General features: G+C 43.2%; 2 protein-coding genes across 11 annotated transcripts in view; one reads left to right on the top strand and one right to left on the bottom strand.

The window, feature by feature from the left end:
* Positions 1–24,321, bottom strand: part of CEP85L (centrosomal protein 85 like) — a 351,200-nt gene that overhangs the window by 157,156 nt on the left and 169,723 nt on the right. For 2 of the 4 annotated variants that reach the window (XM_033935503.1, XM_033935504.1), the window contains exon 4: positions 15,715–15,837. The exons of the other annotated variants lie outside the window; for them this stretch is intronic. In XM_033935503.1, coding sequence (XP_033791394.1) covers positions 15,715–15,837 — 123 coding nt within the window. The remainder of the gene's footprint in view (positions 1–15,714; positions 15,838–24,321) is intronic. 4 annotated transcript variants of the gene reach the window in all.
* The window catches only part of PLN (phospholamban), a 92,333-nt gene that overhangs the window by 28,120 nt on the left and 39,892 nt on the right, over positions 1–24,321 (top strand). For 2 of the 7 annotated variants that reach the window (XM_033935508.1, XM_033935509.1), the window contains exon 2: positions 17,936–18,040. The exons of 2 other annotated variants lie outside the window; for them this stretch is intronic. In XM_033935508.1, coding sequence (XP_033791399.1) covers positions 17,936–18,040 — 105 coding nt within the window. Of the gene's footprint in view, positions 1–17,830; positions 18,041–24,321 lie in introns of those variants that run through there. 3 more of the 7 variants (XR_004538628.1, XM_033935510.1, XR_004538629.1) reach the window with 2 other exon arrangements.

The raw sequence follows: 24,321 nt of genomic DNA, 5'->3' as shown, positions 1-24,321 counted from the left end.
ACAGTATCCTCTGGGTATACCTGTTCCCGAACCACTGACTCTTGGTCAAATGTCAGCTTTCCCCTTCTTCCTAGTTTAAAAACTTGTCAATTTCTCTCTTAATGTTGTTTGCAAGTAGCCCCGTTCCGTCTCTGCTGAGGTGAAGTCCATCCTTCCTGAATAGCTTGCTCTTCCCCCAGAATGTCTTCCAGTTGCGCACGAAGTGGAATCCTTCTTTCTCACACTAGCGCCTCATCCATGTGTTGACTGCTTGCAGCTCCGTCTACCTCTTCCTGTCGGTCCTTGGTACCGGCAGGATCTCCAAGAATACTCCTTGGCGTTCTGGTCTTCAGCTTCCCTCATAGCATCCGGAACTGGTCCTTCAATCCTTCCCTGCTGTAGTTCCTGTTGCTCACATTGTTTGTCCCCATGTGGTTCACCACCGCCGTATCTTCCTCTTCCACGCTGTCAATGATCCTGTCGATGCGGCTCACTATATCTTCTACCTTGGCTCCCATTAGGCAGGTCACCAGCCAACCCTATATTCCTCCCGCTATGTGGCTGTCGACTTGTCTGATGATGGAGTCCCCTACGACGATTGCTGTCCTCTCTATCTTCTCTTGCCTCTCTAGCCATAGGTCCGTGTCCCTGGTGTATGACCATCATGCTCTCTGTGCACTTCCATCTTCCCTCATCCTGGTGTTGGCTTGCACCAGATTCATCTTCCTTGTGGTTGTCCTCCAGGTGGTCCTCGCTCACTGTAGGTGTATCTTAGCAGCTCCACCATTGTTGGTGATTTTCCACGGCCTTCCTGTATGCCTGTTCGATGAACTTCTCTAACTCCCTGACTTCTTCCTCAATGGTTTCCTCTGTCATGAAGTTTTCTGCCTCTCTGTCCTCCTCTTCCACTGCTCGAAGAGCTTCTAGTTCCAGTATTCTGTCCTCCAGGAGTCTGACTTGTTTCTTCAAGCCCTCCAGTTCCTCGCATTGAGTGCATACATAAGACCGCCTCCCAGAGGGGAGGTAGTCAAACATATGGCAAATGGTGCAGAAAACTGGGTAGCTCAACATTCTGCTTCTGTCTGCTGCATCCATTGCTGTCCGCTTGCCAGTCTGTCGTCTGAAGTGGCTTCTCCTTGTGTAGCGTCCTCGGTGTTACTGTGAAGTCCTTTTCTTGATTTTAAACCTGCTACCCTGTTGCTTGTGTGTGTCCTCTGTGTCTGCTGTGATTGCCCTCTGCTACTACTGTGTTTGTTTATCTACTGCTTGTATGTCCTTGTGGTACTTGCCTGTGTAGGTGTCCTTCCTTAGTGTTTCTTCTTTGCTCGTTCCTTCTTAAGGCCCTTTGCTAAGGAAAGCACCTTTAACGCTGGCCTTCAACGCGCGCCAAACTGAACTCTGTTGGCCCCTCCTCTTTTAAGGAGGAGCTCCAGTGGATGATGTCAGGGTGGACAGAGCTATCTCTCGCCGACGTCCCTTGCTCTCTCCTGCCTTCTCTTGCTCCTTCTTCCACTCTCCTGTTCTCCCCTCTGCTTTTCTCTCCTGATTTTCTGCCTCCTGCTTGCCTGCCCAAGCCTGTTTAACTGAGCTCCGTTGGCCCCTCCTCTTTTAAGGAGGAGCGCCGGTGGATGATGTCAGGGGTGGGCGGAGCTACCTCTCGCTGATGCCCCTTGCTCTCTCCTGCCTTCTCTTGCTCCTTCTTCCCCTCTCCTGTTCTCCTCTCTGCTTTTCTATCCTCCTGCTTTCCTGCCTCCTGCTTGCCTGACAACTTTGCATGAGGTAAAACTCATTATAGTTTATAAATCTTTCCTTAATTGCTTCTGATAATTTCAGCTATACACAGCTGAAAGCAGTGTAACATGCAGAAAGTGAAGTTTAGATAGTTTTCACTTTCTGCACGTTGCACTGCTTTCAGCTGTGTATAGCTGAAATTATCAGAAGCAATTAAAGAAAGATTTATAAACTATAAAGAGTTTTACCTCATGCAAAATTGTTATTTAGATTCTAATCTAAAGTATCAACTGCAAGATACAAAATTTTGGTGTAGTCCTCTAGGCTTTTTTGTAGAGGGGAGAATCAATATCCAACTTGTGCCTGGAAAACTTGTGCATTAAGTGTCCGGTGGTCACATCCGCAACCGCCTTCAGCTCTCACCTCCTCCAGCACCGGACACAACCGCCATCCTACTTCAAGCAATCACCGCCAGGAGAGGTGCCAAATTTCATGAGAGTTCACGAGATTACGTAAACACGCATTATCCTCTCCATTCCACCTCACAATCGCGTACAGACACAGGAAATCGCTTGCGTGAGGTTGCAGCAGTGAGGCGGGCAACGTTCCAGAACAATCGTAACATACCAAGGGCCTCAAAATAGTACCTGGTGGGCCGCATGTGGCCCTCGGGCTGCGAGTCTGAGACCTCTACACTAACCCTACAAGAGCAGAACAGGTCATGTGGTGAGCATGTGCCTCACATCTGCCTCCTAGGTGCAAGCAAGAAAGTGGGTCCAAAGAGCTATAAACCCAGGTCTCAAAACTCGCCATTTCCCTCATGCACATCTCCCATTGTTGGAGAGGCGGTGCTTCTTCCGAGATCCAATAGGCCAGGATTAGCCTATTCAGTTATACAAGAAGCGTCATTGAAGCTAAGTAACTACATAAAGGGGTCTACCAGCTAATTAATTTTTTTAATTAATTTTTAAAGGCCGTGGGAGGCAGCCTGCCTAAGTCCCACGGCTGGTGGTGAGCCTGGAGATTCAATAACGAGCTGTTTCCAGTGACGGGCATTTGAATATCCAAGGTTTTTTATGACTGGCCATAACTCAGTGTCTCGCAAACTTTCCGGCTGGTGGCACACTAAATGCAGTGCCCCGGCCGGAAGGCACCCGGAAGTGCGATGATGGGACGCCGCAACCTGCCGGTGGAGGGATCCAGGAGGTGCGGAGAGAGGAGGAGAGAAGCCAGCCAGGAACAGTGTCATCTGCACTCGCTGATGTCCTACAGGACGTGCCTCTTGCAGTGAGAGGCACGTCCTGTACGCAGGCAGCCGGCGTGGACGACTCTCCTCTTCGCCAGTGTGTCGCAGCACACCAGAAATCTCAGGAGGCACACTGGTGTGCCGTGGCACACAGTTTGCGATACACTGCTATAACTTTGTTTGTTTATTTATCGCCCGCCCTTATCCAGGGCGAGTTACACATTTAATTTAAAACATTTTATTGAAGGAAATAATTAAATATAATATAATACAAATATATTTCATTTCAAATAGATTCACAATTATAATATTTACATACATATTTCTATCATTCCTTCAAAATATATTTCCATATGACCCAAATCAATCCCTCTACTACCCCCCACCTCCCTTCCCCCCAATTCCCCCCTCCCTTTTTCCTCCTCCTATTCACATTGTATTAAAGTAATTAATAAAACTATAATATAAAATGAAAATTATTATTCCTTCAATATACATTTCAATATGACCTATTTCTTCCTACCCCTACACCCCCTAATCCCCCCCCTCTTTTGAATGGAAGATGACACATATTACCAGATATTACAAAGTTATAAATGTTTCCATACAAAATAAAACATCCCATTTAACACACAACGATTAAGTCAATATTTAGGCAGTCCAATTTGTCTACTGAATATTCCTAGTTATCCTACAATATAGCCAGTTAACATTTAGCCACTAACCACAAATATTCAATGTGAGATTACAGGTTATATCACGTTAGGATTACCATATGGCTCCAGAAAAAGGAGGACGGATTAAGGCATCCGGGTTTTACTTCTATTGCTTTCAATGGAAGTAAAAAACCTGGATGTCTCAATCCGTCCTCCCTTTTTGTGGAGCCATGTGGTAACCCTGAATATTTGCAGTTAACCAGTTAAACACTATTTAACCATTAGTGGCCATTTCTGGCTAGTTAAATAGTTTGAATATTAGAGGGAGGGTTATAATCCTAGTGCACAAATGGGGCTTATATTGGGGCACTAAGGCTACAGAATTAGGGGGGGGGGATCATTTGTAATGAATGATAAATAATGGCAATGAGCTAACCCCAAAACACTCAAATGATTTCTGGCAAAAAGCCATGCCCCCATCCCCTCCTCTTAGTTTCAGTCTCAGGTGGAACATGCAGAGCCTGGTCTTAAGGGATTTGTTTAACTATGTGGTGCATATCTCACATATGCCAACAAGTGATAACATAACCTTGATTAGAACTGCATGAAGCAAAAGCTATATTCAGAAAATACTATCCAGATCTCACAGGAATCTATTCTTACTACTTATAGGCCATGCAGCCAGCAATTTCTCCTCACACCAATCAGCCGTGAACACATCAGCGGGAAAAACCTGGTACAGCGGGTTTAATCATCTTACACATCTGAAATACCACTTACACATTTGAATTAAGCGACACTTGTTATCTCCTTTAATAAATCAGACCATGTGAGCTTTGAATGTACAAGAGGCCACTGAAAAGTTCTTAGCCCAACCAAGAAGAGAGTTTTTATTTTATTTTTAAAATTGTTTATTAATTTTATATAGCAAAATATAGCTGATACACAGTGTAAGAAAATTTACATAAATTAGCAATATGTTCAGAAAACACCAAGCAACTATACATAAATAACTTAAGACCAACCCCCCAAAATAATCCCACCCACCCCCACATCCTGTATGTGTATAAAAGGATCTTGAACTGAAACCAAGTCCAACAGGGTACATTTTATGTGAGTATGTTTAAAGAAAATTAACATATGTATCTAGCGGACCGCATGTTTCTTTAAATTTTTGAAACTCCCCAGATTTTTCTGACATCTCTCTTTCAAACCCATAATACTGACATGCAGTTTCCCACCAGAATGAAAAATTCAAACAATTCCAATATTTCCAATTTCTCGTTATCATCTGTATTGCAATTCCGGTCATAATTTGTAACAGTTTATCTTTATCTGCTCTAAGCGGATTTTTAGACAAAGAAGTGCCGAAGATAACCATACCGTAAAACAATGGTAAAGTCACTTCAAGAATGAGCATAATTTTGCTCCAAACAGACCTCCAAAAAACCTTTATTAAAGGACAATGAAACAAAAGATGATCTAAAGTACCTGCTTCAATTTGACAGTGCCAACATCTGTTGGAGCATGTACTATCTAATTTTTGTAATCTCACTGGAGTCCAAAATATTCTGCATAATAAAAAATAAAGTGTTTGTCTCATTGAAGCAGAAGCAGTACAGTAGATTCTTTTATTCCAAAGCCAGGGCCACATAGTAGGAGAGACCTACGCCTTCCAAGCCGCCAAACTAAACCCTTGGCTAGCCCAAATGGTCCTCAAGGCCTACAACTACCTCGACTTTAGAAAATTACTCAAAACTCACCTATTCCGAGACCAAGACCCTTAATGCCCCTTTCAGTCCTCCCCCCGTTCTGATCTACTCCCCTCCCCATCTCCCTCCCCTCCCCCCTACTTCTCTCCTTGCTGTTTGCAACTCTATCATCAATTCGATATGTAACCACTTGGAGAATTTACAGAGTAACTACTCTCGCCTTGCTGTTTGCAACTCTATGATCAATTTGATATGTAACCACTTGTAATCTCTGACTAACTAATGTGAACCGCCTAGAACTCTTCGGGGTATGGCGGTATACAAAAATAAAGTTATTATTATTATTATTATTATATGTTGTATTTCCAAACTCCAGATATCTTGTAGGCCCTCAGTAACTTTTTTAGATAAATAATAATTTATTAAATACCAAGCAGAGGCCTCGTGTCCATGAAACGCCACTTGGAAACAGAAAAATGGAAGGCTGTGTTGACCTTTTAAAGTATGTCAATCCGGAATATCATTTAGAATTGCCTGTTTTAATTGTAACCATTTAAAGTGCTGACTAGATTATAAACCAAATGACTGTTTGAATTGGAGAAAAGACATCAATTTATCTTGATGACAAACATCTTCTAGGGTTCTAATCCCAGCTTGAAACCATGTTTTCCATAGACTTACAAGTTATTCTACACTTTTCCTGTCAAGAAAATAACTCTTAAGTTTCATGACTCCACATCGTTCTCTTCTTGGTTGGGCTGAGAACTTTTCAGCGGCCCCTTGGATAATAATTAAATGTGAACAAAGCTTTCAATTTATTGAAACTAATGATAATGGGCAGTAATCCATGACAACGTTGTTCCCCCATTCTTTGGAGGTGATTACAAAAACAATTCCATACAAAATAATACATGGAGCCTATGGGATACACCATAACACATGCAAAAAGATATAGATCAAATCAGAAACTTCTGAACACTGACAGAAGTATTAAAGCCTTGAGAACAGCATCATTGCTCAAAGGACCCAAACGTCTGTTAATTTATCCCCTCTTCTGTGTACACAGTGATGAGGTAAAAGTTATTGGAAAAAAGTCCTTTCCAAGTTTGATATATGTATCTGGCAAAGGCATGAGCACCTCCAGGGAACATCACCCCAGAAGAAGCCCAATTAAGGCAGAGTCTTTTAGTCTCCATTCTGAAGCAGGCTGTTAAAACAGAGATAATCCAGCTCCACCGTCAGAACATGGCGTGAACGCTATTCAGTCTGGCTGTAAAGTCCATTATCTCTCCTTCATATGCTTTTGCCCGGCACTCATAAGATATCAAGTAACACGACTAATCTTTTGGCATATTCTGGAGGAATGCATCTTGAAAGGCTCAGCACAGCTTGGGTACAAGACTCTTAGCTCCCATCACCTATCAACTCAGATAAGCAAGGTAAGAGCAGAGCCAGATATACTACACTTCTGTGCTACACTGGAAAAACCTTCCTAGGATAAAGTTAATAAATAGAAATAAAACAAAACAATAAGAAAAAAAAAAAGAAAGTAAGATCACACTTTTTTACTGGGCATACATCACAATTCCTCGCCACTTAAATTGCAAAAATGCACTATCCATGCCAGACACCTGTGGGGACAGTGCAGTTTTGCAATTTAAGTGGACAGAAATTGTGATATGTGATTAGTATTTTACCTCCACATCTCATTTTTTTACCTTTTCATTGGGCTAAATACATTTTGGGGCTAGCCATCAAAGGCAAAACCTTTTTCTTCAGATCAGAAATGAACACACAATTACAAATATCAGAATATGTAAGTGAAACATAAAAGCAGTCCAATGACAGTCTAACAGGGAAAGATAGGGGTAGGAGGGAGAGAATCAGGGAGAGATGGATGGGTGATCAGAGGGTGACAAAGCTTATAATGTGATACGAAGCTCAGATCTTTGTTAAGACCTGTTTAGTGGGTGTCAAAATATTTCATAGTTTTAACTTCAAAGTACAGCTGTCAATCTGAAGACAGACCATGTGACACCTTATTATCATAAACTACACTGGCTTCCAGTTGATGCAAGAGTGATTTTTAAGGACCCCTTTTATGAAACCGCGTTAGGCTTTTTTATCACCGGCCGTGGCAGTATCAACTCTGATGCTCATAGGAATTCCATAGGCGTCAAGAGCTTTTACCGCTGTGGCCGGCAATTAAAAAGCCTAACGTGGTTTCATAAAAGGGGGAGTAAATTTGGATGTATATGTTATAAGGTGTCGCATGGTCTAGCGCCTAGTCATCTTGTGACTCTTTTTATAATTGCAACTCTAAACGCTTACAGCGTACTATTGCTTTATTTGTCTTTCCATCTGCTAAAGGCTGTGTATATAAAAAATATTTTCAGCGACAATTGTCATTTCAGGTTGCTACGTGGGATAAAACATTTTAGTCGTTTGATAACCAGTTCTGCTTCTTATCAGGACTTCAGGAAATTGTTAAAAATCTATTTATTTGCAAAATTTCAGGAAGTGTGATGCTTTGGTTTTCGCTGTGACTTTCAGTCCTGTTTTATCTTGTAAACTGCATAGAACTTCAAGGTTTTGCGGTATATGAATACGTTGTTATGTTGGGCTTAAAATTTCCTTTTAGTATTCTCACTATAAAGTCATTGATCCAATGCTCTGGTCTTGCAAAGTGTTCTCCCACGGAAGGGTCATCCTGGTTAGCCTTGTGGTGTTTAATGTGGTACCAGTGTAAATTGATTCTAGTCTTTAGCATCTGGCCTGTCTCATAGCACCTTTCTTCATATTTGTTTGCATTGAATAATATACACCATGTTTCAAGAACAACATGTTTAGGATCTCCATAGGATAAATAAATGTGTGTGGTCGCCGTACCTTAAGAAGGATATAGCGATACTCGAGAGAATTCAGAGGAGAACAACACATTTGATAAAAGGTATGGAAAACCTTTCATACGCTGAGAGACTGGAGAAACTGGGGCTCTTTTCCCTGGAGAAGAGGAGAATTAGAGGAGATATGATAGAGACTTACAAGATCATGAAGGGCACAGAGAGAGTAGAGAGAGACAGATTCTTCAAACTTTCGAAAACTACAAGAACAAGAGGGCATTCGGAAAAGCTGAAAGGGAACAGATTCAAAACCAATGCTAGGAAGTTTTTCTTCACCCAGCGGGTGGTGGATACCTGAAATGTGCTTCCAGAGGGCGTGATAGGACAGAGCATGGTATTAGGGTTCAAGAAGGGATTGGACAATTTTCTGAAGGAAAAGGGGATAGAGGGGTATAGATAGAGGACTACTACACAGGTCCTGGACCTGTTGGGCGGCCGCGCGGGCGGACTGCTGGGCACGATGGACCTCTGGGTCTGACCCAGCGGAGGCACTTCTTATGTTCTTATGTTCTATACATGTGTCAGTCAGCACAACCAATGTAACCCACAGAGGTCCAAAAATCATTTATACAGATTCTCCTGTATTATTTCTAGTTGCATCAACTTCCCTCATTATACTTTCCAATACATTTATACAGTGCCTCATTCTGTATTCATTTTTCATATCACCGAAATGGTGTTGATAAAAAACAAATTAGAAACGTATTCCTGCTGCACTGGCACTGGTAATAATGGCCCCAGGGCAATTTCCTGGCAGCATTTAAATGTTTCTTTTGAGGTAACTTCCCTTTAATCCCCCTGGAAAACTAAATTTAAAAAGCAAGCAGAGGCTCTGGAAATGCTTTTCAAGCAAAACTAAGCCTCATCATTTTTATTTATATACCCCAAGGGGATCCTAGGTACAGTGGTACCTTGGTTTACAAGCATGATCCGTTCCAAGAGTATGCTCGTAATCCAAAATGCTCGTTTATCAAAGCAAAGTTCCCCATAGGATATTACGGAGACTCGGACAATTCGTTGCTACTGCTGCCAGCGACCGACATAAACATAACAGAACTGGAGCTCTTTCCACAGCCGAATCAACCTCACTGGGGCCTTGCAGCTTTAACTTCTTTTTCGTTCGTTTTGTGTCATGGGTGCCTACCTTCGTGCCGGCATTCTCATCTTTCTTGCCACAGTGCTCGTTCAAAGCCGCGGGCAGCAGTTCCCACGTGCCCCCCCCGCAATTGACCCAGAAGCACTCCCTGTGCCGCGGGTGCCTACCTTCATGCCGGCTTTCTCCTCCTTCTTGCCACAGTGCTCGTTCAAAGCCGCAGGCAGCGGTTCCCACGTGCCCCTCACGGCCAACCCCCGAAGCCCTCCCTCTGACGTCACAACGTCAGAGGGAGAGTCTCCGGGCCAGCCGCAGGAGGCATGTAGGGGCTGCCGCCCGCGGCCCCGAGCGAACACCACAACAAGGAGGAGGGAGCCGGCAAGAAGGCAATCATCCAGGGGTGGCAGAGGGAACAAACGCATTGCCCTCGAGCGGGCCACACAAGGCAGCAGGTTGGACACCCTAAAGGGCAAAACTGAAGTGGAAGAGAATCAGAAAGAAAATCTGCAGTCGGTGTGCGTGCATTGCAAGGTGTGGAGAGAGGGATGCGGGATGTTTTACTTTGGGACACACTCGTAGAGCGAGTCAAGCTCGGTTTACGAGTCGCAGATTTTACAAATGTTTTGCTCGTTTTGCAAAACACTTGTAAACCGAGGTTTGACTGTGGTTTACACTGAATAGTGGAACAGGTACTCTAAGGGCTCCTTTTACAAAGCCGCGTTAGCGGCTTCATCGCAAGCACATTTTTAGCACGCGCTAACCCCCGCACTAGCCGAAAAACTACCGCCTGCTCAAGAGGAGGAGGTAGCAGCTAGTGCGGTCGGAAAATTAGCACGCACTATTATGTAATGTAATGTAATTTATTTCTTATATACCGCTACATCCGTTAGGTTCTAAGCGGTTTACAGAAAATATACATTAAGATTAGAAATAAGAAAGGTACTTGAAAAATTCCCTTACTGTCCCGAAGGCTCACAATCTAACTAAAGTACCTGGAGGGTAATAGAGAAGTGAAAAGTAGAGTTAGAGGAAAAATAAAAATAAAATAAACATTTTAACAAGACAGCATTGATCTAAATACTTTGGAAGGTAGAAGAGAGGAGAGAAAGGAATAGAAGCAGAAGGGGGAGCCGTTGAACAGTAGAATTCTGGAGAAATTTAAATGATAGAAATAGAACAAAACAAAGACAAAAGGCAAAACAATAGATAAGATTAAAGATAAATCATAAGCTGGAAAGAAAAATAAAATAAAACTTTATTATGCGCATTAAACTGCTAACACGGCTTTGTAAAAGGAGCCCTAAGTGTTTCCCTACCTACCAAGGCAGGCTCACAATCTAACTAGAGTATCTGCGGCAATGCAGAGTTAAGTGACTTGCCCAGGTGTCACCACTGGAGTGGTTAGAGCTGCTGTATCAGCACCCTGCCATGGTTCATAGTCAGTGGCGCGCAAGACGCCAGCGCGCTGACAATCCTCGGAGTTTCTGCAGCTGACTTCATGCTTGTTGCAGGTTTCCAGGTCTCGCTGCGTCTTGTCAGGTAGAGCCGATGTTTCAGCCATCATGCTGTGGCTTTCTTCAGGATATGCTGTGAGGTCTGTAGTTTGTCTTTATGTAGTAGGTTCTCGAATCCGATTGGTTGGGGCTCACTGGGATTGAACCTACAATGGCAGGAGGTGATGGGATAATCGCACGACAGACGCCAGCGCGCCGACAATTCGGCGCAAGACGGAAGCGCACAGGGGAAAAAGTAATTTTTTAAGAGTTCCAATGGGGGGTTTGGGGTGGCAACTCCCCCACTTTATTGGTTAGTGTTTGCGCCGCTGTTGGAGAGGGGTTCGGGGGGTTGGAAACCTCCATTATAGCGAAAACGGAACCTTTTCTGATTTTTTTTCGGGAAAAGTTCCGTTTTCTCTATAATGTGGGGGGTTTCACCCCCTCCCCCCGCAATGGCAGCGCAAACACTAACCAATAAAGTGGGGGGGGGTGTTTGCCACCCCAAACACCCAGTCGGAGCTCTTTAAAAATTATTTTTTCCCCTGCGCGCTTCTGTCTGACAAACTACAGACCTCACAGCATAACCTGAAGAAAGCCACAGCATGATGGCTGAAACATCGGCTCTACCTGACAAGACGCAGCGAGACCCGGAAACCTGCAACAAGCATGAAGTCAGCTGCAGAAACTCCGAGGGCTCTGTTTACAAAGGCGCGTTAGCGCCTTAATGCGGAATAGTGCGCGTTAAATTGCCGCACGCATCAGCCACTACCGCCTCCTTTCGAGCAGGCACTAATCCGATGTGTGCGCTAAAATGCTTAGCGCACCTTCGTTAAAGGAGCCCTGAGAGAATATACCTCCAAAACGGTTTTCTCACAGAAGTCCAATTCTACTACACCAAGAGAAAATAACACAGTCAGATCAAGATCAAGTAGGCATCTGTTATCTTGTTGAGCCAACTGGATGGACCGTGCAGGTCTCTGTCTGCCATCATCTACTATATTACACATGTGGCTATTTTAGAAGCTGTATTCTGGTTCTGGACATCTGAAAGCTGACATTTAAATGTCAATTTTGCACGGACATTCAAATCCTAATTATATAGCCAGGAGCCACTGCAGTATGTCCAAATGGCAAGAGGGGAGCAGGTTGGGTGTGTTTTGGATGAGATTAGGGAACGGCCAAAATACAGACACCCAACTCCGATCACATAAGATGAATGTTGCTATTTAGAACTGGTCCGGCTGATATTCAAGGAGAAAGAGAAAGGGAAAAAGATGGAGAGGGTAAAAGATGGGGCTTGATATACAGCCTATTTACAGGTGCTCTTGTCCACTTAAGTTGCCTAGGTCTATCTAACCCCCGATATTCAATGGTGTCTAATACCCGGTTTGATTATTGGCACTTGGACGACTCGTCTCGTTGATCATCTAAGTGCCGATTTAGGCCGGTTTTTAGACATATTTCCATTTCGATTATGAGCCCCTTAGGGTGTTAAAATTTCCTTGTCAGTGTGTAATTCTTTTTGAGGCAAAGTATTATTCTTTGTCTTATCCAAGTCAGTTCTTGCAATTTATTTCAGTAAAGAGGACTGAGAGTGACTGTACAACCTACTGGTTCGTCTTGACTGCTTGAGCGTGGAAGAAGTGTTATCATTGGTTTATTTGAATTGTTATGTCATACTTGTTGCTTTTCGTTTTGGATCTGATTTTCCTGTTATAGTGGTCTGAGGATTGAAATTGTTATTTTCCTTTTAATTTTTTTTCTGAAATTATTGCTTGATTACTGTTTTATCACAAGGATATTATGGTATGTAATATTGGAAGTATTTGAAAAATTAAAAAATGGCCTTTTGCCACCGCAGTGCGAGCCCATGGTTTTAACCCGCAGGTTTAAAGCGAGTTAAAACCACGGGCTCGCTATAAAAAGTTAAAAGTGGACTTTAGATTTGAATTTTAAAACCAAACAAACCAGTCCTCTCCGTTGCTTCCATCGGTCATTCACCATTCACCATCAGCCAAGAACCTCTAATTGTTCTGGCTGCTTCTGGTGCCATTACCAGTCTCTCTGAAGGCTGCCACCTGTCACAGCCAGTTGTCAAACTTAAGAATTTTCCGGTCACTCCAAGCTCTATCGGTCACAGACTAGTTAAGGTCAGACTTACTGAAGGTTAGGCTTTCACCAGCATTCCTCCCCTTGAGGGTTGCCCAAGATCCCAAAGGAGCTCTTGCTTTTCCCAGCTCTGGAACTCTTGTTTTCAGAATCCTGTTTCACTCAGTACAAAGATACCTGGTAGCTCTCTACTCACCCTAGCTGTATGCAAATGAGCTCCTTCTGCTGCTGCTAAGACATCCCTCTGCTGGCCAGTGACAGGATATACACCCTATCATAACTGGTTTTGGGGTTATTAATAGTGTTACTTATATTGGCCATTTTCCCCACAGTAAAAAAAAAAAAAAAAAACACCTCTACATTTAACTCTCCTAAGAACATAAGAACTACAATTCTTTACTAGGGCTTCTAAAACAGAGCTTCCCAAGCCAGGGATGTAGCCAGACACCCAATTTAGGGTGTGCCTGGACCCATGGTGGATGGGCAGAACTCTGCCCCTGACCCCACCTCACAGGTGATTCAGTCTCTTCCTATCCTGCAGGCTATTTAGTTTCTCAAACCACCCTATCATCTCCACCACCACTCCATACCTTTTAAACATCAGATTTTCACTAGCAGTGAGCAATGATTAATACACACTGCTCTCCCAACCTTCCCTCTGATATATGTTCCTGGCTACACAGAAACAGGAAGTTGCATCAAAGGGAAAGCTGGAGTGCTGGTACAATCATAGCTTACTGCTGGTGAATATCTGACATTTAAAAGGTACATTTGAGGGAGAGCTGTTGGAAATTTTCAGCTGGCAGGGCTTAGGGATCTCCACCAGCCACATCATATGGGAGGAGGGGGGCTGGGCCCATCTTTAGCTATATCACTGTCCCAGATTGTGTGTCAGGACCCTAAATGGGGTAACAAAGCCTGTTTTGGTGAGTCATGACCTTGGTGAGCTCTCCCTAGAGCACACATGTCAAACACAAGGCCCGGGGGCCAAATCTGGCCCGCCTGGCCATTTTATGTGGCCCTCGGTGACTGTGCAGCCCCAGTCCCAGTGGTGCTCCAAGCTCCTCACCATGCTGCCTCAGTACTAATTGTAAGCAGAAGGACCCAGTCCCAGTGTAAAAGCTAGGTTGGAGCAGGGCGCTCCACAGAAGTGCCTGACCACGCCACAGGTGTCTCAGTGAGGAAGGATCTATACCTCTACTAAGACTAAGTATCTTAATAGAAAATTTGGCCCTCGACTTAGCCTATATTTTAGATTTCGGCCCCTTATGCGATTGAGTTTGACACTCCTGCCCTAAAGCATCATTATTTTGTATTTCCAGGGGGAAGGGGGGTGTCACACAATTTTATATGACCGCAATCATGGGGTCAAAGCCATAAAAAGATTGAGAAGCACTGTTCTAGGGTGTTTACAATATTTCCCTTCATCATGTTCTGCTATGTCCAAAAAGGGGAAAGTTCCAGTTCAGGCAACATCTCCAGCTTTATTTCTTCTTTTTAGACTAAAGGCATAGCCAGAAGGCTGATTTAGGATGGACCTGAGTCCAAAGTAGGTGGATCCAAAATTTTTGCTACAGCCCCACCCTCCTCCCCCTCTCCCCAAAACTAAACACAGAAGTACTTGAGCTGTCAGAAATTCCCAAGCCCTGCCAGCTGAAGATCTCCTCTCAGATGGAACACTTACATCCTGTGCAACCAGTGGCAATATGTGTGGGGGAGGAGCAAGGGTGCTGTTATTTCACTGTCATGCAAATTTCTTTCTGTTCTGAGGCAGCCGCCCCTACATGCATGAACTCTATGCGTATACACTTCTCCCTCCGTAGTCGAGGTTTCAGCACTCGCGGTTTCACTTATTTGCAATTTTTATCTTGCTGGCTCCTCCCCCCAAATGGCTTGGAAGAATAGCTGAGCCAATAAACTAATGCCCAAAATATGAAGTGAGAAGCAGAGGAAACACACGCCTTCAGTTCTATAAATAACTCAAATACTGTTCCGGCCTTTTCTCTTCCAGCTCATCATTTTATGTGCCAAATAAATACCACTGTCTGATTTTAAGTAGCTCTTAAAAACATCCCCAAACACAACCTCCCCCTCGAAACTACTCCCTACCCAGGAGATCTCGGCTCCGCCCACAGTTCCCCCAGAGTCCACCGCCACATCCCGATTCGAAGCACATGGCGTTGACATCGCACGCTCAAGTCACGTATCCCAGGTCAGCGGCGGTGGCCAAGGTCATCCGAGAATGAGAAAGAAGCAGTGTTGGAATGTGGGTGGGGAGTTGTGGAGGAGGAGGAGCAAGGCCCTGGCTGTTCCTCACACCCCAAGCCGCCTCTCTGGAAAGCGGCGGTAAGCTCGGAGGTCCAGGGACCCCTTGGGGATTGGGGTTTGGCATCAAAAGGAAGGGATGACGCCGGCATCTGGAGGTAGAGATTGGCGTTGATAGGTCATGCTGGTAGTGCTGACATTTTTTTATTCACGATTTCATCTTATTCCCAAGGGTTTTAACCAAAAATCCACAAATAACATCTAAGTTATTCGCAGTTTTTCCATATTCGCGGGTCAGCTCCGCCCCTAACCCCCACGCATACGGAGGGAGGAGTGTACACATGTTTTGTAAAGCGTACATGGTCACCATAGCTCTGTCCCTGCTCCACCCAAACTAATACACTTCCAGGAACATCCACATGGATAGTACAGAAAAGTAGGAACTGTGCTGCTGCACACCTACATCTTATGCATTTTTTTATAAGAGCCATTCTGCATATGTAAAGCATGCTTCATAAAATTACCCGACGGGTGTCTCCTGAGTTTATGATACACCTTGGTGCGTGGCTCCCAGCCTCAGGCCATTGTTGCAGTGGCAAATCTCTCTGGATGCATGCAAATGAAGACTTCAGGTACCAGAATCCCCACTAAAAATGGAAGGAGACAAGCCCCGCTTTCAGACAAAATATAAAATTTTTTTTTAAAAACTAAGCATACCCTTGTACATTATTGTTCAAATTCCTTAGGACTACTTTCTGTGGCAGAAACCTCTTGAGGCTCGATTTCAGGCCAGCAGAGCGGGAATCAATCTCTCACCTACAAGGGAAGCTCATGCCGGCTACAATTATGTGAAATCATGCCCCAGTTAGTTCACAAATTCTATCCTAACAGCAAATCAGTCCTCTGACATCCCTGTTCTACCCCTGCAGCAGCACAAAACGTATACGCTCAGCAAGAACAAGTCTCCTTGGTTATTACATTTATCTACTCAAACTGGCTGGGTGAAGCAACTTTGAATTTTCTACATGAAAGTTCCAATTCAAATCTACACTGAAGCTGGTGGGGAAAAAAGGCTAAATCAATGGTGTCTACAAAAATATGTTCATTAAAGCTACAGTGTCTGTTCTTAAGCAATAAAGATAAGAATCCAGTGAAAATGAAAAATTAAATTTTACCCACACATGCACTAAAAGATAAGCTTATTGGCATGATATTAGCCGAGATGCAGTCAGAGCATTGAGGGCTGGAGGGCATCGTTGACTCGTCTGCCAAAATGCACCCCTGTGGTTTTACAAGAGCACACAAGCCGAGAGTGTACAGAGAGCAAGATTTCAGATTTTCCCATGTTTGACAAGGCAACATTTGAATTTTCAGCCAACCTTTCCAAAGAGTGTTTTAAGTAATTCACAGCATCGATAGTAATCTCGTACAATAATAAAGTATTCACATGCTACAAGTGTACGATCTGATCACTTTGTTTAGAAATCGCATGTTGCAAATAGATTGTAGGCTCATTCAGGTAGGGACCGTCTCTTGCGTGTTTAATGTACAGCGCTGTGTGCGGCTGGTAACGCTATAAAAATAATAGTTGTAGATAACAGTTTTATTAAGGCAGCTTCTGGCAAAGCCAAGCTGTATCAAGGTCAACAATGTGACGAATGCCAATCCACCCACCACCATCTCCACCTTTACTACCACTCCCAGCACCAGGGGGAGAGTGTGGCGCAGTGGTTAAAGCTACAGCCTCAGCACCCTGGGGTTGTGGGTTCAAACCCACTCTGCTCCTTGTGACCCTGGACAAGTCACTTAATCCCCCCCCCATTGCCCCAGGTACATTAGGTAGATTGTGAGCCCGCCGGGACAGACAGGGAAAATGCTTGAGTACCTGAATAAATTCATGTAAACCGTTCTGAGCACACACACACATTCTCGGGTGATGAGCTACGCTCTACCACACTGCACCAGCTGGAAAAGGTGAAGACCAGGTGCACTTTATGGTAATCAACTGGTCTCAAATTCTGTTCATACGAGTAAGATCCAGATTTGTGGGTGCTTGAGCTCCCCTCCGTACTGAACAAACTCCTCGACTGTGTTGAGGGAGAAGCAATTTCTGTTGGATTTAGAACTCCCAATAATTGCGAAAAGGTGGCTCTTATGCAACCCTGTACAAACACAGCCACTTGCCTGACACACAACGGGATTTGCTGTAGCTACACTAAACATTTTTCTGCCAACCTTGCCCACTACGATCAATGGCTTGCAACTAAATACCTTTAACAAAGTTTCAGGTGCACCCAAATCTACACTCCTCATACACAGCTCCAAAACTTTAATCATTCTCCTCTTTCCTTTTCAGGTTGCCTTCTTCTGGTTGTCATTATTTCTCACTTTCCCTTAAGTTGTGCTTAGCATGTTCAACTTCTCACAGCTGCAAAACTATTGTTGTGTTCTCTTTCTTTTCATGCTCCCACCTAATGTGTCCCAGGAGAAGAGGAAGGGGAGGAGGGGGAATGGGAAAGGGACGGGGTGTGGCAGAACAGGAAAAAATGGAGAGGGCCAGCCTAAAAAACATTTCTAGGGGGTGGATGAGACACTTATCTGGATTTAGGAGGACTGTGGCAACACCAATCATAAGGCCAGTACCTCTGCACGATGTCAGCAGCCCCTCCTTTGAAACTTTTGCTTTCCCCTCTCTTCCCTCCTGCCCATCCCACCTCCTCCGATTGTTCCCATAAACTTTGTCAGCAGGCGTCAAACCAGTGCCAGAGAATCTCCAGGCAGACTGTAAGCAAGATATTCCCAGAGCCCGGAGCACGTTATCCTGCAAGCCAACCCGAATTGTCAGCCCAGGTAAGCATTTGCAATGAACATTTGAAATGCCATTTGCTTTTAAGAACTTTTTTCTTCTTTCCGCTGTATTGACAAATGTGGCTTTAAACGTGACAGTTCTGCTGCCCGGCAGGCTCATTCTGAGCTACATCATGCTATGGCAGTTCACTTCCCAAAATAAATGATCATTTTTTCCATTGTTTAACATCCATTAGCAGTACCGCAGACAGCAAGGGTCTTAAAACTCTTGAGGCGACTGCAGCAGCTACAATAAACATAAACCTTCTGTCTCTCGCAAATCTTCATGACAAGTACTTCACATCTTCAGCAATCTTCTTTCCCAAAATTCTGCGGCACTGCCTTCAGTTTGAACTTTTCTCTTTCTACTTCCGCATGTGGGATTTTTATTATAATTATTGTAAACAAGAAACTGTTTGCCTGAGTCTCCTGAAGAAAGTAATCAGATGTTTGCACTTGTAGCCTGTAAATACTTTATTATTGTACCAAATTACTACGGTAATAGTGTTGGGATCTGCTTAAAGCATTGTTTGGAAAGATTGGCTAAAAATCCAAATGTTATCTTGTCAAACATGGGAAAATCTGAAATCTTGTTCTCTGCACACTCAGGCTTATGCGGTCTTGTAAAACCACATCCTCTGTCTTTCTTCTCGCTCGCTTACCTTATATCAGAAAATGTACTAAACTTCCTAATGCCCTTGCGGGGAATGCCAGTGAGAAACTCCAAAGCAGGCCCTCAAAAGTCTAGTTTGCAAAAAAAATATCTCTTAGATATTAAAAGCAGAGTAATCCACACAATGTCATCATTTTCTGGCATAAATAAAACCACAATCTCCTCTCTGGCAAGTGCCATGCTTATAAAGTGCTGCCAGCACTCGAACATCCCTTTAGTGACCCTTCACAAAAAAAGGGGGGGGGAGGGGCGGAGATCTCACAAATGTCATTTTGTTATGGGGATGGGCTGCAGCGTAATGTGATCCCAGGGAACAGATAATGCAAATAGTTTACTCAGATCCAAGTCTATTTTTTCCTGCAGTGAGACTTTTATATGATAGTTTTCTTCTCGTGAGTGAACATTACATATCCAAGAATTAGTCTTTTTGCTCTAACTATATAACACACTGCCACTGTGTGTCCACTGCATTAAGAATTCAGCAATATGGAATAAGAATGATGGAACATTTGAAGGTAGATCCAGTGGCAAGTCGCTGGGTTCAGTTTGGCTGTGCTCTTTCATCACACCTTTACAGAAATCAGAGAGAGCGAGCAAATTCATAATAAGCTACAGTTAGATACGATGGAACAACATGGGTTTTGTTACCACGTTAAGCATTAGTGAATAGGAAAGGTAGCAGGTAAATTGCCAGCTTCCCCTAAAATTCCGGCTCCATTTTGCAAAAATCAGAACAGAGACATTCTAAGTTAATACAAATCTCAAAGAGAACACAGAGAAAGTTTAGATTGCATAATCAGGATGTCAAGCAAAATCTTGAAATGTTACTCTTTTTAAAAAAAAAAAAATTCAATATATTATTTTGTGGTTTCTGGATAGGGGTTGCAGAAGTGAAAAATATTTATAAAACTTAACAGCCAAAATGTGGTCAGAGCTGAGGCAAAAAAAGCTATTTTCCCTTGTAATGTTGTTTTGTTCACTTTTTTAACTTTTTTGTTAGTTTTGCTCCTTTTCAGATCATTTATGCTTCCATCTTTGCAATCTCTATTTTGAATTCTTTTTTTTTTTTTTTAATTTTCTTATGTATTTAAGCCTTGTTTCTTCCCTGGCCCAGGCCTTCTGACAGGCACCAATACTTAATGCGTCAGAGCAACCTGGGAATTTTTCATTCCCGAAGAGGAAGGGAAAGGATGAATTTGATTATTTTGATACCAATCGGTTCAAAGTTCTCTGTTGCCTAGGCCTAAGTGCTCAGTAGATGGGATATCCTACCATTAGACCATTGTTTCCTACACTCCATTCTCATTCACAACTCTGCAAGGGGAGCAATGGCAACTGTAGACCACATAAACACAATATTGACATGAGAGTGAGGGATACTGGTATCCAGATACAGGTGGAGCTTTTGCTAAGGATAAGAACATAAGAATAGCCTTACTGGGTCAGACCTATGGTCCATCAAGCCCAGTAGCCCGTTCTCACAGTGGCCAATCCAGGGGTTCATAATCAGTTGCGCACGAGACACCAGCGCGCCAACAATGGAGCGCTGACAATTCAACGTAAGACACCAGCGTGCCGCGGGAAAACTTAGTTTTAAAGAGCTCCGAAGCAGAGTGTGAGTGGGGAACCCTCCCCCCCACGTTACTGCATAGTGTTTGTGCTGCTGTTAGGGGAAGGGTTTGGGGGGTTGGAACCCTCCATTATAGAGAAAACGGAACTTTTTCCGATTTTGTTCAGGAAAAGTTCCATTTTCTCTATAATGTGGGGGGTTGCACCCCCCACACCCCCCCCAACAGCAGCGCGAACAGTATGCAGTAAAGTGAGGGGGGATTCCCCCCACACACCCCCATCGGAGCTCTTTAAAACTAAGTTTTCCCGTGGCGTGCTTGTGTCTTGCGCCAAATTGTCAGCGCTCCATTGTTGGCACACTGATATCTGGCGCACGATTGACCCGTCACCAATCCAGGTCCCTAGTACCTGGCCAAAACACAAGGAGTAGCAACATTCCATACTACTGATCCAGGGCAAGCAGTGGCTTCCCCAATAACAGCCTATGGACTTTTCCTCCAGGAAATTGTCCAAACTTTTCTTAAAACTAGCTATGCTATCTTTTCTTATCACAATCTCAGGCAACGCGTTTCAGAGCTTAACTATTATCTGAGTGAAAAAATATTTCCTCCAATTGGTTTTAAAAGTATTTCCCTGTAACTTCATCGTGTGTCCCCTAGTCTTTTAAATTTTTGATGGAGTAAAAAATCAATTCACTGGTACCTGTTCTACTCCACTCAGTATTTTGTAGACTTCAATCATATCTCCCCTCTAACGTCCCTTTTCCAAACTGAAGAGCCCTAACCGTTTTTAGTCTTTCCTCATACGAGGAGTTCCATCCCTACCATCTTGGTCGTTCTTCTTTGAACCTTTTCTAGCACCACTTTATCTTTCTTGAGATAAGACCAGAATTGAACGCAATACAACATGGAGCAAGACAGGAGCATTATAACATTCTTAGTCTTGTTAACCATCTCTTTTTTAAATAATTCCTAGCATCCTGTTTGCTTTTTTGGCCACCGCCACTGCACATTGGGCGGAAGGTTTCATCGTATTGTCTACGATGACACCCAGATCCTTTTCTTGGGCACAAACCCCCAAGGTAGACCCTAGCATCCGGTAACTGTGATTCAGGTTATTCTTCCCAATGTGCATCACTTTGCATTTGTCCACATTAAATGTCATCTGCCACTTGGACGCCCAGTCTTCCAATATCCTAAGGTCTGCCTACAATTTTTACAATCCGCATGCGCTTTAACAACTTTGAACAGTTTAGTGTCATCTGCAAATTTAATCACCTCACTCGTCATCCCAATTTCCAGATCATTTATAAATAAGTTAAATAGCACCGGTGCCAGATCCCTGCGGCACTCCACTGTTTACGCTCCTCCATTGAGAAAAATAATCATTTAACCCTACCCTCTGTTTCTCTAGAAGTCAGAAAATCAGAACATAGAGCAAGTAACTCCCTCCCCCTGAGAGCCATGCTGAAGAAGCCAAGAAGCCTGTGGTACATAGAAAAGTCACACTAAATAATAAGTTTGCTAATGATGAATTGCAAAAAGGAGGGGTTTTGGGGGGGGGGTTACTATTCTGTTTTTCCCGACTGTTAAAAGCAAGCCGGTGATATGAGCCGAGCATCTGATTTTAACAACGGTTTATTATGAAGCCCATTTCCTGGTTTTGAGGCTTGCTATTTGTTAAGTAGTGTTATCCCGAATCACCCCTTTTTGCAATTCATCATTAGCAAACTTGTTATTTAGGGCCATTTTGAGTGTGCTCCCTTATTTGTTACCAGTATGAGGGGTCACTGAAAAGTTATCAGCCAAACCAAGAAGTGAATGATGTGGAACCATGAAACTTACAAGTTATTCCACACTTTTTGTTTCATTTCATATCATGTTTATTGACCGGTCTTGATTTGATCAAATGAAAAGGTGGAAGGTTGCTTTAACAAAGGAGTGTCAAAGTCCCTCCTCGAGGGCCACAATCCAGTCGGGTTTTCAGGATTTCCCCAATGAATATGCATGAGATCTATTAGCATACAATTAAAGCAGTGCATGCAAATAGATCTCATGCATATTCATTTGGGGAAATCCTGAAAACCCAACTGGATTGCGGCCCTCGAGGAGGGGCTTTGACACCCTTGCTTTAACACATCAGAGGCAAAATCTACTGTAAAACTAAAACTGTTCTGCCACGTTTGTGAAGCCATGCAAAAAGAAGGTTTCCCTTCGTAGATTCAATGATTACGTGACATAGAAAAGTCGACCATTAAACATAAAGCAGCTCCTCAAGGAAGCCTCAGGAGCTCATCACAGAAAATGAAATTTGTCACAAAACTCTTTTCTGGATACATCTGATTACAGCTACTACACAGAAAGCACATAACTTATTCCCTCAGATCTCCAGAAGTAAAGACGTGCGGTGGGGAATGAAAAGTAGTGCAGAACCAAATTGATAACAGATGCTACTGAGCATGAGAAAGAGGAATAGTCATATTTACCGAGAGAGTATGCTGAAGCAATATAAAACTTGTGATCTGGAGGCCACAAACTTCCATAGCATCATCCACTTAAGCCAGGGCTGCCCAAGTCCAGTCCTCAAGATCTACTGGCAGGCCAGATTTTTTGGATATCCGCAATGAACATGCATGAGAGAGAGTTGCATACCAAGGCAGTGCAGGCAAATCTCTCTCATGCATATTCACTGCGGATATCCATAAAACCTGGCCTGCCAGTAGATCTTGAGGACCGGAATTGGGCAGCCCTGACTTAAGCAGTACCATTACAGGCTGCGTGACCCGCTCCGCTATCTGCCCAATACTTCCCACTATGATTGTCACAGATCACAGCTAATCTCTGCCTTTTGCCTGGAATGGTAACTGGTTTTTACCTCAACCAGAAGGCCATCCCATGCATCCGCCACCCTTTCCATAAAGAAATCTTTCCTGATGTTCTCCCGAGCCTCATATATTGCTTTTTATTGGAAAACACCAAATGTACTCTACTTTAGGCACTGAAGGTCATCAAACTCAATAACTGGAGAGGTACTGAAGTTAGTCACCCTACCGCCTGAGAACCACAGACACTTTATATATTATGTTTCGGAAAATTATCTGGAAATTTATCTGTAAAAATTATCTGGAAATTAGTAAGAGGTTAAAAAATTTTTTTTTTTATAAAAATGTTACTTTTAAAGCATCTCCAAGCTATACCTGAACAGACACCAAACTTCTGTTAATTAACAGTAGGTATATATCGCACTGTAGAGCTGCATGTCTTGGGAATGTTCAGAAAAAAAAGGATTACATTTTCTACATGGTAATGTAGTTGCCCTAACTGATCAGTGCAGAAACACTCATTCTCCATTTCCAAACAAACCCCCTCCGTGTAAAAATAAAAAGTATTTTTTTGTATAGGGTTAGCATACTGATCTCAAACACCCATAATAAGCTACTTTAAGCTCTGTTAAGCGTATACTAGCACTTACCACAGCTTAGTAAAAGGACCCCTTAGTTAACCTGGCTCTTATTTACTTTAAAAGAACAGGAAACAAAGTACCCTGAGCATACATCTGAGGTGTAATTTTATTTTTAAATCTTCCCTTCTCTTTTTGATTTTACTTTGATTTTCATTTGAGTCAAAGGCTCAAATTTTCTAAATTTTCCCTTCTCTTTATTTTCCTTATTTTTTTTATTTGATTGACTCAAAGCCCTTAAAATTTAAAATTTTCCTCTCTCTTTTTCACCCCTTTTTTATTTGATTGACTCAAAAGCCCTTACAGTTTTTATAACTGACATCTCCATACGTAGGAAATTGATTTTTCTGCAACAAATCCCAACCAATCATTCTTCTCTCACCTCCTGTCTCATTGCTAATCTAGCCCCCATGTATTTAGAAAAACTAAATTAGGTAAAGAGAGCACATCTGAGGTGTACTTTATATTAAAAATGGCCTTTTCTTTCTAATGCTAGACAGGAATCCTTGTTGGTTAATTTAGAAACTGCTGGAAAATGGTGAGTCAGATGGGGCTCCACTGGAGTTCCGAGAAACCTTTTCCC

This window comes from Geotrypetes seraphini, chromosome 3 (assembly GCF_902459505.1).
Source record: "Geotrypetes seraphini chromosome 3, aGeoSer1.1, whole genome shotgun sequence".
NCBI classification, from domain to species: domain Eukaryota; kingdom Metazoa; phylum Chordata; class Amphibia; order Gymnophiona; family Dermophiidae; genus Geotrypetes; species Geotrypetes seraphini.
Note: the sequence above shows the minus strand (reverse complement) of the source record. Positions and strands in the feature narration are given on the sequence as shown.